This window comes from Eulemur rufifrons, chromosome 3 (genome assembly GCF_041146395.1).
Source record: "Eulemur rufifrons isolate Redbay chromosome 3, OSU_ERuf_1, whole genome shotgun sequence".
NCBI classification, from domain to species: Eukaryota; Metazoa; Chordata; class Mammalia; order Primates; family Lemuridae; genus Eulemur; species Eulemur rufifrons.
This window is the reverse complement of record NC_090985.1, coordinates 67489409-67502159: the sequence shown is the minus strand read 5'-3', so window position 1 is coordinate 67502159 and position 12751 is coordinate 67489409. Positions and strand designations below refer to the sequence as shown.

General features: G+C 37.3%; 1 protein-coding gene across 1 annotated transcript in view; it reads right to left on the bottom strand.

Annotated features, from left to right (window-relative positions):
* The window catches only part of C3H8orf88 (chromosome 3 C8orf88 homolog), a 32420-nt gene extending 25762 nt beyond the window's left edge, over nucleotides 1–6658 (bottom strand). The window contains exons 1-2 of the mRNA XM_069466243.1: nucleotides 6567–6658; nucleotides 415–513 (exon numbers count right to left, since the gene is read on the bottom strand). Coding sequence (XP_069322344.1) covers nucleotides 415–493 — 79 coding nt within the window. The 5' untranslated portion in view covers nucleotides 494–513; nucleotides 6567–6658. The remainder of the gene's footprint in view (nucleotides 1–414; nucleotides 514–6566) is intronic.
* Between the last annotated feature and the right edge of the window lie 6093 nt (nucleotides 6659–12751).

Genomic DNA, 12751 nt, shown 5'->3' with positions numbered 1-12751 from the left:
GTTTTGTGCTAATCTTTTTTGTTAGTTTGCATTTAGGTATATCCTCAAGATCTTTTAAAAGGTTAATTCTCTCTCCAGCATGTTTGCCCGGCAGTGATCATAATCACAGGGCCCAATTTGTATTGGGAGTATCACTCTTGATCAGAAGTCAGTTAACTAGGGAAAGGAGATATGAAAAAAAACACACAAAGTTACTTTCAGTCAAGGACTATTCTTCCCACCTTGGTCTGGTTGGCTACAGACTGGTAGATTATTAAAAATATTATTCTTTTGGTAAAACTTGTAAACTCTTAGTTTTCATTATTTCTTTAAATATCCACTTGAAATAATTACATTATATATTGGTTAGTCTTTCAAATACTAACTAGCTATTAACAAATTAATATTTAAAGAACTATACCTTATATTACTTACCTGGGGGAGAAGTCAGATGACGAACAGGTCTTGCTGGTTGAAGCGATTTACCAATCAATTTTTTGGTTTCCATTGTCATAAAGACCTTGAGGTTCCATACTTTAAGAAGGAAAGATACATTTTTATCTTTTGGACAAGATAATCAAGATGCTGTACATATATACAAATAACCACAACACTCATTTGAAGATACTTATAAGGTGTAAAACACAAACACAAAAAGGCATTTAAAATAATATGCAATAACCTTAGACCTTTTTATAGTATTTGTCACAGTTGAACATCCCCTCTTTAAAACATTTTTCCTCTCTTAACTTCCATGACTCTATTTTATCTCGGTTTGTTTTTTATTTCTTTGCCTCTTCTAACTTCCTTAGCTGATTCATTTTCTGTTCTCTAATTAAATGTACAGATTCTTCCAAATGTGGCTTTGGTCTTCTTAGCTAACCTCATCTATTCTCATGATTGCAACTACCTATATAATAAATATGCCATAATTTATATTTCTGGCATCCACCTCTCTTTTAAATTCCAGTTCTATTTTTCCAATTGCTTAATGATATTTCAATTTATATGTTATCACAGGTACCTCAAATTCAACATATCCAAAATCAAATTAATGATTTTGATCCCAAAGATGTCCCTCCTCCTGTATTCATTAAAGTCATCACAAACTCTCTTGGACCACACTTGGTAAAAAACACCTTTAATTTGATGGTCTAAATTAGAGCCTCCCACCCCATAATTAGTCTCTAATTCCTGTCCATACTACTTCCAAAATATATCTCAAATCTATTTTTTTCATTCTCACCTCTACTCTCTTTAATTCCACAGTAGCTCTTATTTCATATTTCATCTCTTTGATCATCTTTTAAATAGATTCAAATGTTCCCCCTCTATGTTCTTGGGACACCAAGAAGTTATGCACATTATGACATGTATAGAACATAGTACTATACTACAATTGTTTATTTATCTTTCATGCTAGACAAAAATGAGGAACAGATTCTTCTTAAATTGAGGAACAATTAATGTCTTTATTCACCCTGTATCCCCTGCAACTAACACAGTACTTGGACTGAATCCAAAGTAGGTGTAAAATAAGCATTCCCTGAACCAATGGATGAATATATAGGCTCTTTTCTCTGCAAACTATGATCCCTTTACACATACTTTTGATTTAAAAACTTCAGTTACCCATCATCCCTTGGATTATAACAACAGAAGCGGTGCCAACATCCATGTCATCCATACTAAACCATTTGCCTACACTATATTATTCAAAACAACTCTATAAATTTAGCACTATTGACAGTTAGAGCTCAGCCTACCTGGATTCATATCATGGCTCTACCATCTAGTTATATAACTGTATGGCTATCAGTACCCTCTATCTCCTAGGCATGATATAAAGACTAAATAATCTACATAAAGCACTTAGCATAATACCTGGTACACAGTAAGAGTTCAAAAAATATTAGCTATTCTTATTATCATTCCCATTTTACGGATAAGGCTTAGAGAAATAAGGTAATGTACCCAAGGTCAAGAGTCTAGTAGGAAGTCACAGCCCATACCCATACTTGTGGTCAACACTACAATCTAGCTAGCCTCAACCTCTCTTCCCATCTCACAGCTAGGGAGAATCACCCAACTTCTGGTTAAGTAACCTTTTTATATGTTTACAAAGCACCCATCTCTTCTTCCAACATGGTACTTATTGCAGTAGCTGCAATTACCTATCATGTGACTATTATAGTTCTGTAAGTAAGGTATATTTCTAATGTCTACCACAGTGTCTGGTACACAGTGGATGTTCAATAAATCATTATTTTAATGTTATTTTCTTTTACCACATATCTAGACATTCAGGTGCTCTATCTGGAGTTTCCTCACTCTCTCTGCTGCTTTTCTCCAAACAGCTATTACTCTGTCAAGAGCAAGGTCAAGCTCTTGCTCCTTCCTTGGAAAATATCCTCATGTCTTAACAGGTAATGTTAAATAAAATAGTTTACATGATGTTCTCCAGTTACTAATAAATAGTTAATAGTAAAGCAATAACAATAATTCCTCTTTCTTTACCTTTCTCCTCCATTGGTCCCTACTGTATTCTATCAGTTTTATTAAAATATATCATAGTAAATATATTTGATTAATCTATGAGTTAGTTGAGGCCACAAAAACTAGACTTTATCTTTGTATCCTAGTTTAGTTTTACTAAATAAACTCTATAAATTTTAAGTACTTCTTCATTATAACTAAAATTTTCTGATACCTGCATGGGACACAAGCTTTCCAAATTTTTATGCCCATCAAAACATAGTCAAAAATAAAAACCCACTTGATTTGCACCTGCTCATCCAGACATAATTGCAGGCATATGATCTCATGGAAATCATAAGTCTAAGTGACTGTTTCTCCAAGTATAAAATAGGGTTAGTAACTCTCTTTTAGTTTCAAGAAATGCTTTATCCTATTTAAAAATGTATTTGAACATATATAATTTTAATGTTAAAATCATAAACTTAAAAATCTCTCAAAGATTTGAACATGTTAGCAATGATAACTAAGCTCAAAGAAGTTGATTTTCTGAAATTAGGAGATAAACCAGTCAGTACTCCAAGTTAATACCTACCTAGTTTGTAATGTATTTGTTAACTAGTATTTCAATATGACTATTAACAATCTTCTAAACAAAACTAATGCTATCTGTACTTCTTGGCAATACAACAGGAAACAAAAAAAGCAATAAGCACAAGTAGGAAAAACAGACTTCAAATATTTATTGATTTTTATGTGAAAGGGTATATTTAAAATGAGGACCAAAAAGCAATCTAATATACATTGCCTTATTTAATGTTTATCCTAGCCATTTTAATTTACTACCCCTAATACTAATAGGTAGTAACTTTCCATCCTGTTTCCCACATAAACTATTGAATCAGAATACAATAGAATAGAGTACTTTGGCACACACTTCCTTGTTTTTCATTGCTCAGCTGAAATTGAGTTGTAGGTTGTAAAGTCTTTTCCAGTTGCTGAGCAAGGCAAATCCACAGTATTCAAACTAGGGATTTTCAAGAGTTGGGGAGCTACAGAACTCTATTATATGACTTTGCAACACAAGTAAATAAACAAAAAAATGAAAGCTCCTTTAATACCACCTACCCTTCAATTTATAGTAGGAAAGTTAACAGTGAGGGCTCCCATATCTAAATCCACATATCAGTCAAGGAAATTAGAAAAGATGGTGCCATGCAGTACTCTAATATTAATGTTAAAAAAAAAAAAAAAGTAAACTATGCCTGCACAGAAACACTGACATTAACGGGAATTAGTTTGAGATTACAATGCATACTACATACCACCATCATGTTATTAATGAAAAAGGTTAAGTATTTATAAGTAGTAATTTTATTATAAAACTAATTAATGGGATTATAGTCATGACAGCACTCCACAAACCAAAACGTAATTCTCAATTTAGTTAAAAATAATAAAGGCTTGCCTGAACTACAAAGTCAGTACACAAAATAACTTCCATCTTAAACTCTAATGCCTGCTTCACCCATGGAATGTAGTGTTCAAAAAGTTTCCCTTGAAGCTACTGGTACTACCTAGAATAAACATTTATGATATCAACTAATGTAAAGGACAACCTTACAATAGCAGACCTATCGTAAGATTGTCTTTTAAAATGCAAATATATAGTTTTGTGGCATAAGTGTTTTTAAGGACATTTTGATCCAATGTCTCAAAAATATTCTTTCTATTAATACATGCTGATAAACAGTTGCTGAATAAAGTAATTTTTTTCAAGTAAAAGGCCAAGTTGTATGAACAGACTATTGATCTATAAGTCAGGAAACCTAAGTTGTAGTTGCTATTCCACATCTGGCAATACTAACTATATCTTAGGTTCCCTTTCTATTTTAAAAAAATTGAACTAAATATGAATCCTCAGGCATCACTAATTCTGAAATTATAAATCAATGTAGAATTTTCTAAAATATAGTAAGTACAATGGGATAAGCACATACACTTACCAATTTAAACACAATCGTATTACCCAGCATATAATATTCTTTTTTAAATTAAAATGCCAATTTTAGATTCTACTACATGCTAAATGCCTTAAATATATTATCTCATTTAATTTTGAGCCGCACATTAACTGTGGAGAAAATTATTATTAGCCCCACTTTATAGATGAGAAACCTGAGGCTCATAAAAATAACAGACATACCCAAGTTCACACAGCTAGTAAGTGCTAGAAGTGAGGATTTGACTACAAAGCTCATGCCCTTGTTTCTAAAATTGCTTGTTTGGTAAGAAAAAGAAACACATCTGACTGTCCACTATGCCATCTGGGCACTGCATGTATGGATAAAAAAGTTAACTACGAGAAGTAATATTTCTTTATAAAGTCATGCTAAATAAAGTGGCATGTTCTAATAATTTCCATTTCCTCAATTTACAATTTTTCTTAAAATACTAAATAAATTAGGGATTACTACGCTTTTCTCATGCTACAGACACAATATACTGCCATATTAATCATAGGTCACAACATAAGAAATATCCTATATACTGTTTTTAGAAGCTGGGTACTATACTGAAAATCTCCAATTTAAATTCAAGACTTCTTTGTAAAGTGCTGATGGTTCTGCTGCCATTAAGGAGTAAGATCATATAAAATAAAATGATGAACTGGGCATCTACCCAAAGGAAAAAAAAGTCATTTTATAAGAAAGACATTTGCACTCCAATGTTTATAGCAGCACAATTCACAATTGCAAAGATGTGGAAACAACCAAGTGCCCATTAATACATAAGTGGATTAATAAAATATGGTATATGTATACCATGGAGTTCTACTCAGCCATAAAAAACAATGGTGACCTAGCACCTCTTGTATTATTCTGGATACAGCTGGAACCTATTCTACTAAGTGAAGCATCACAAGAATGGAAAAACAAGCACCACATGTACTCACCATCAATTTGGTACTCACTGATCAACACTTAATGTGCACACGTGGAAGTAACATTCATAGGGTGCCAGGCAGGTGGGAGGGGGCTGGAGGGGATGGGTAAATTCACACCTAATGGCTGCGCAGGGCAATGTCTGGGGTATGGGCACACTTGTAGCTCTGGCTTGTGGGGTGCAAAGGCAATATGTGTAACCAAAATGTTTGTACACCCATAATATTCTGAAATTTAAAAATAAAAAATAGAATAAAAATAATGAGATGAAAACCCATATTCTCATTTACCTTGTGTTTATTTCCCATAAAACAAGATAGGATTTAATCTCAGTTCCCAAATTCAAAACATTACTTTTACAAAGTTAAGATTCCTTGGAACCAAATGCTGCTTGTAAGTAAAGTGACCATACTGATGAAATGATCAAAAGTAACACAAAGGAAATATGGGGGAGTAAGAAATAAAGCAATTATGACTTAGGTGGTGAAAGACATTTTATATTCTATAAATCTGGTTGCATTACTCAGAAAAAATAAAACTAAAATATCAAAAAGCTATAAACCAAGAGTTTCATCATATTTTCCATTTCATGCCTTCTCTTTATAACTAATCAAAAAAATGGGGTTTTCCCCCTCTATTTGAGGTATTTTTCAATCAAACACAATTTAATATTTAGATGGCATAAAACTGTCCAGGTGATAGGTGTTTGGGGCTCCCCTAACTAACGTAACTATCCTTTTCTGTAGCTCTGCCTAAAATTCCAGCAATGGAAGGCTTTTACCACAGGATACGGGGGACAAAAATTCTCCAAACCATCCCGCCACCCAGAACCAGATCCTGGGACAGAGAGAGGAGGCTCTGTGTGTTTACTTTTTTGGTGATTGTTTGTTGGGAACATCCCCTCAGCAGGGTTACTCTCCCACTGCCACTTGCCCCTCAGCGAAGTTTCCCGATCCTTGGAGGCTTCCCTTCCCCCCCCCCGCCGTGCGACGTGCTCTCCCACCCCACTCTGTAGCCCACCCGTGGGTCCTGGGGGGCCGCAGCGACCTGCCCCGACCCACCCCAGAGCTTCTCTCCTTCGCCTCAGAGACGGCGCCCACCCATCTCCTCATACCGCAGGGCCCAACTTTTGTCCCCTGGTGTCGCTCATCCTTCCCCGCCACCTACCGCCTCAAGATCCAGGAGGATTTCGGGGCAGCAGCGTCGCCGCGCTCAGCCCAGACGCGGCGGCCGACCGCCCCGCTGCCCGTCGGAGAACGACTCCCGGCTTGTGGCGGCGGGGGGCGGGGTCGGGGGCGGCTCCGAAGGCGCGAGGCGGGCCCGGGAAGGGAGCGGGGCGTGGCCGCGGGCGCTGGGCCCCAAGGGCGGTCGCACCCCGGCAAGGCCAGAACCGTTTAACCGTCGGCGCGTGCTTCCGCGGCGGGCGGGGCCGCTAGGAGCCGCGCGTCGAGCGCAGGAGGCCACGTGGGGCCCCTCCGAGGTGCTGACAGGCTGGCTCTGGACGGGGCGTGCCCGCATGAACAGCCTTCGACCCCCCAGTCCTTGGCCCTGCGTGCCCGAGGACCCGGAGGCGCGAGGCGGGCCTCCTGCGCGGCGCCGGGCGGCGGGCTCCAGGCAGCGTCTGTGAGGGAGGCCGCCTCTGTGAGGGAGGCCGCCTCTGTGAGGGAGGCCGCCTCTGTGAGGGAGGCCGCCTCTGTGAGGGAGGCCGCCTCTGTGAGGGAGGCCGCCTCTGTGAGGGAGGCCGCCTCTGTGAGGGAGGCCGCCTCTGTGAGGGAGGCCGTCCGCGCGCTGACGACTGAGGCCATCCGAAGTCACAACGGCCAGCGGGGCCCCGCAGTCTAGTGGGTGCCAGGATTCGGGTTGGCGGGGAGAAGGGTGTTTGAGAAATTGTTTACATCAGGCAGGAATATGTCACCTCACAGAGATGGCCATCCTGAAAGGAACAAAACGAGTTGAAGTAACTCCATCCGAATCCCAATCCTTTATTTTCAACCTTCACCTTTAATTCATTGGCTCATTTTTCATTGTTATCTTTGTGTCCCCTCTGGTGACGGGCCGTTTGCCTGTGCTAGGGGACATGGAGCGGCCAGGGGTAAAAAGAATAGTTGAGTGCGGCAGGGCACACGGGCTGGTGAACAAGTAACAAAGACCGATGGAGAAACAGGAGATCTGGGTTAGGAGCACGGTACAAGCAATGCTTAAAATTGACCCTTAGGCCTGGAAGGCAGTTTTCAGAGCAGCTGATGCTGCTTTTGTTGCAGTTGGCTGGGGGAAGAAGTCGGGAAAAGAGGAGGAGGAAGTGTAGAGGGAAAAGAAAACCTGTCAAGAGTAAATGGAGTTGGGGAAAATTAGTAGGGGGAAATGAAACAGGAGAGGTGAACAGGAACCAGCTTTTGATCAACTGAGTATTTGAAAGGTCATTCTGACCCTAGTGTGGAGGGCACATGTTTGGGGGAGTAGAAGATATAGTAAAATTGTACAGGCCACGGGAAATCTTCCTTGGAGGCATTTACAATAACTCCAGTAAGAATTAAGACGCCTCAGCTGAGTAGTGAAAAGGAAGGGATAAATCTGGGAGATGTTGATGAGGTTAAATCAATAGTTAAGTGAAAGATGGAATGGGAGAGGCAAATGAGAAAATACAGGGTGGTTCTTGGATTCCTGATTTGGGCAAACAAGGGAGTTGCTGGTGACACAAAATAGGGAGTACAAGAGTCAGAACAGGTTTGGGGAGGGAAATTATGAGTTCAGATTGGAACTTGTGTATGTATATGAGATTATAATGAGACATTTAAGTTGAGATATCAAAAAAGCTATTATATATACATACAAAATATATACCCATACATATATAGCATATACATGCATATATAGCATATACATAGCACATATATATGTCCTAGGCATATTATAAATTATAACATTAGGAAAGGGATTCTGATTACTTTAAGAAAACTTACACATTCCACAAAGAAGCAGGCAGAGAACTCAAAAGGCAAGTAACCTCCAAAGGAGGCTGGAAACCAGGAAGATATATAAGGGCAAAGAAACTTGACTAGAATTGAGTAGCTGAAGAAGGCAGGCCTTTGAAAAGGGATAATCTAATCTAGGCCTGAAGGTAGATGTAGGATAGGAAAAAGTGTTTAGGTAAAGGGAATAGTGGGTATTAATGGCCTGGGGTGAGAACAAATGAAGTTTGGCATATTCTGGAAACTGATATAAGACCAGTATGGCTGGGCTTTAGAAAGCAAAATAGAATGTTGAAGATGAGTTTAGAGAAATGGGAAAAGCCAAAATTATAGTGTTTTGTAGACTCTAGTAAGGAGGTTGAATTTTATTACAAGAGCATTGGGAAGCACTGACGTTTCTAAGTGGGGCAGTAATATGATAGGATTTATCATTTCAAAAGGTACATAGTTTCACAAGCACTTCCAAGTATAGTCAAGTTATTGCTAGTTGTCTCTGAGTAGAAATATCTTCCAGGAACATTCCTATCATCCACTAAGACAACTCACTTGGCCGGCATCAGAGACTAAAGTGCAGGGTCAGTTGATGTGTCATGATAAAAATGTGTCCTGTGGGACGAGGCACCAGAAGTCTGTGGACAGTGGAGTCAATATGCCCTTCCAGCCCCCAGATATAGAGAATTATAAGTGCTGGATTCAGTTCTCATCAATCTAGTCAAAACAGAAGTTTTCTTCTTCACAAATATACTTAATGCAACATATATAATTTTATAAATAGCTTACAGTAAAATTTTGTACATATTACTGAATGAATTCAATAGAAATTATTGTGTCAAAAATGTGAATTAGAAGAAGAATTTTTTTCAGATCAAACCAAAATTAGTAATTTGTTGAGGGGAAAAGAGAAATTATAAATAGAAATATAATAGACTCCTAGATTTTTTGATAATTGATGAAACAAATGAAACACATAAACACATTAAGACTTTTAAAAATTTCTTGTTGATTAGGCATGAAATGTCGGCATCTGCGAGGATAATCTAGAACTCATAATACACATTTACAACAAAGAACTTTGACAACAAACAGGTTAATGACTTTTAGTGATTTTAGTAAAGAGTATTTAAGGTTAGTCACTGGTGTATGAAAACTTGAGGTGCTCTGAAATCACAGAGCTCAGATAATAAACTTATGACAGTTTTCCCCAAATGTAGCAATACTAAAAATTGATGTGTTACTACCAATAACAAATTGTGAAACTGAAAGTAACTTTTCTAAACTTTCAATAAAAAATAAATAAATGTTTATGCTGGAAAGGAATACCAAATTATTGATTCTTACCAGAGAAAATACATTACAGACTTGGTTGTCAAATGATAAGACAATCAAAAAATATAAAACTAGAAATATAGGAAAAACATAGTGGTGGTTTGGGCAGTTAATTTAAAATATTTTGGGGATCGTTTTATGTTTGTGGTATTTGTCATCTTTTTAAAATCCGTAATTCGTTGTCATTGGTTTCCTTATTCTAAGTAAATATTTACTTTGATTCTGCCCCCAACACACACACAAAAGGATTGGAGAATGGATTGAGAAAAAAGCAAGACTGGAAGTAAAAGAAGGATGGTAATTCACAATGTGTCTTGCTATTCATAAGTACAGGTTTTATATACAACTATATTTTCCTATCTTATTTAACCTGACTTTCACAGTACCTGGTACTAGAAACACACAGGTAATATGTACCAAAACTGGTTACCTGCTCTCATGGTATGTGTACTGTCTAGTTGAGGGTGCAGATATGCAAACAGACAATTACAATTCAATAAGCTGATTGTTAAGATAAAGGTACTGTATCCTAACCTGGGTGGTGTTAATGAAAGCCTGGTGACTCAGGAAAAGCTGAAGAGTTAGCATTATCTAGTGTTTATCAAATGATCTCCTTATCAACCTCCTGCCAGTAGTCTGCCTTTCATTTATTTATTTCACATTTACAAAGCATTTTATGAAGGATACACAAATACACACACTCATAATTATAGCAATGTGTTAAAAGCTATAGTAGAGATTTGGTTCCATTCAGCTCACCTCAGCTCAGCAAAAATGTTTTGAAGACCTATGCTTAATATATGCTAGAAACTGTGGATACAAAGACAAAATGAAATAAGTATGGCTGATGCACAATTAGCAAGAAGAGAATGATAGTCTAATAATAGTGCCTGTACACTAACAAGTAAAATAGAAGGTAGCATATGTAGTAGAAATATTTACATGGAATAGAAGTCCTACTACAAGGAAAGACTTAATTCTGTTGAAGAATAGGAGGGAGAAGAGAGATTGTGAAAGGGTTCATAGGGGAGGTAATGCCTGAGCAGGATTTTCAAGGATTAAAAAGTTTACCCACTTAGAAAAGGGTATTCCTTGCAGGTAGAAGGACAACCTCAAAGATACATAGGAATGAAACAATAGTCAATATAAGAAAATACCAGTAATTCAGTACTGCAGAAACACAAAATACAAGAGACTGCTTGGTAGTGGCTCAATATTAGGCTAAAGAAAGATAAAGGATCTTTTCTCTCCTTTATAAAGATATATAGAGACATTGAAGGATTTTTTTTAGGTTGTGTGTGATAATATTACATGACCATTTGGAAAAGAATTACTTAAATAACAATGTGGAAAATGGATTGGGAAGAGGAGTAGACAGCAGACAAGGCAAGAAGAAGGCAGGGGGATCAGTTCAGAGGTTTCTACAGTAATCCAGGCAATGATTATGAGATCCTTAAGTAAGGCAGGTAGTGACCATGAAGAATGAAAAGTGCATGTAGCTGAGAAAGTAAGGGAAAATTGATAGAGTGTAAAAAGTGAGAATAAGTGAAAATGGTGATACCATTATTGACTTGGGCACCCAGAGGGATATAGGAAACAGTAAAAAGATATTGTGACTTCCCTGAGAAGACACAAGGGAATGAGATCTACATTGTAGGTGGAAGGAAGGGACAAAAGCAAAAATAGGTGAAATAAAGAGAATATCCAGTAAAAGCTGAAGGGGTCTACTGTGGAAAGCAGTAGGACTTGGAAGTTTTGAAATAGCATTTGTGGGGAATTTGCAGAAAGAGCTGAAGACATGTAAATATTGTTGAGAAGTCAGGGGAAGATGAAGATCAGGAATTTGTAGTGGCATTAATCTGTGTAGTTGTGGGATTCATTGGTAAATACAGGAGGGGATGATAAAATAATAAACCTGAATTCCTCAAGGAACTGTTACTCAAGAACAATGATACAGAGTGAGAATTTTATAAAGACAGAAGAGATGTATGTTAAGAGAGTAGGATAACTGAGGGTAAATGTTCAGAGATGGAGTGGTTCTATGTGTACCCACTCAGCATGCAGCTACAAAGTTGAACAGTAGAAGTGAAATGAAGATAAAGGTCATTAGACTTGACAGAATCAAAGAACTGTGAGTCCAGACCACAGTATTAGATAGGCCATTCAATTGACATCTAAATCAGTAGCATGTGGTAAGAATGAAAACCAGGTACTGAAGTCTACATTGATAAGGAGGGAGTCAAAGAAGACCTATGGATGGCAGATGGTAGGCAGAGGAAGTTGTGAAGGAAGGAGTAAGGCAAGTATGTAGAAAGAGACCCGGAAAAAACATGGCAGTATATGTAAGCTGAGGAATTTTCTACACATCTCCTAAACTCTTACTAAAAGCATAACTAATAAGAACGTAATGCAATTCCTCCAAGATTATTTAAATATCCAATCTTTAGCCAAATGTATATTTGATGTGGAAATATCAGACACTGTGGCAAGGTTTTTCAGAAAAGTGTATTGGAATACTGGTAACTTTTCCGTAGTGCTATATCCTACCATTAGTACCTACACATCTGAATAGGTCACTCAGGACATTCAAAAACTTTGTTCAGAGCAATGTGTGTGATCACTTCCTACCTAGTAAGTTACCTTAAATAGCTTTTAGTTACAAAACTGAAAAGATTGTGTTATAGACTCTTATCTGCTAAATTACAAACTATACCCACATCTTAAATCTTTAGCTTTTCCTGATACCTTACTCTGTGGGGCAGTACTCAGAATGTAGGCTCTTTATTTTTATGCTTTTCATGTAGTATTCCACCTCAAGTCAAACACGTGCAAGTTTACCGAACTGTCAAGATCATAATATTTATTTAAATTTGTAACTGAGCATGTAAAATGAATTAAAAAATTAAGTCTTTATAAATCTTTTTACTAGTATTTTGTGCTATTTAACAATTATTTTAACAAATATTGCTAGTACAAGAAAAAGAAAATAAAGTTATATTATTTAGAGTTCATTGCATGTCAATTTCCTCATAGTTAATAGAAAATATTTCTACTCAG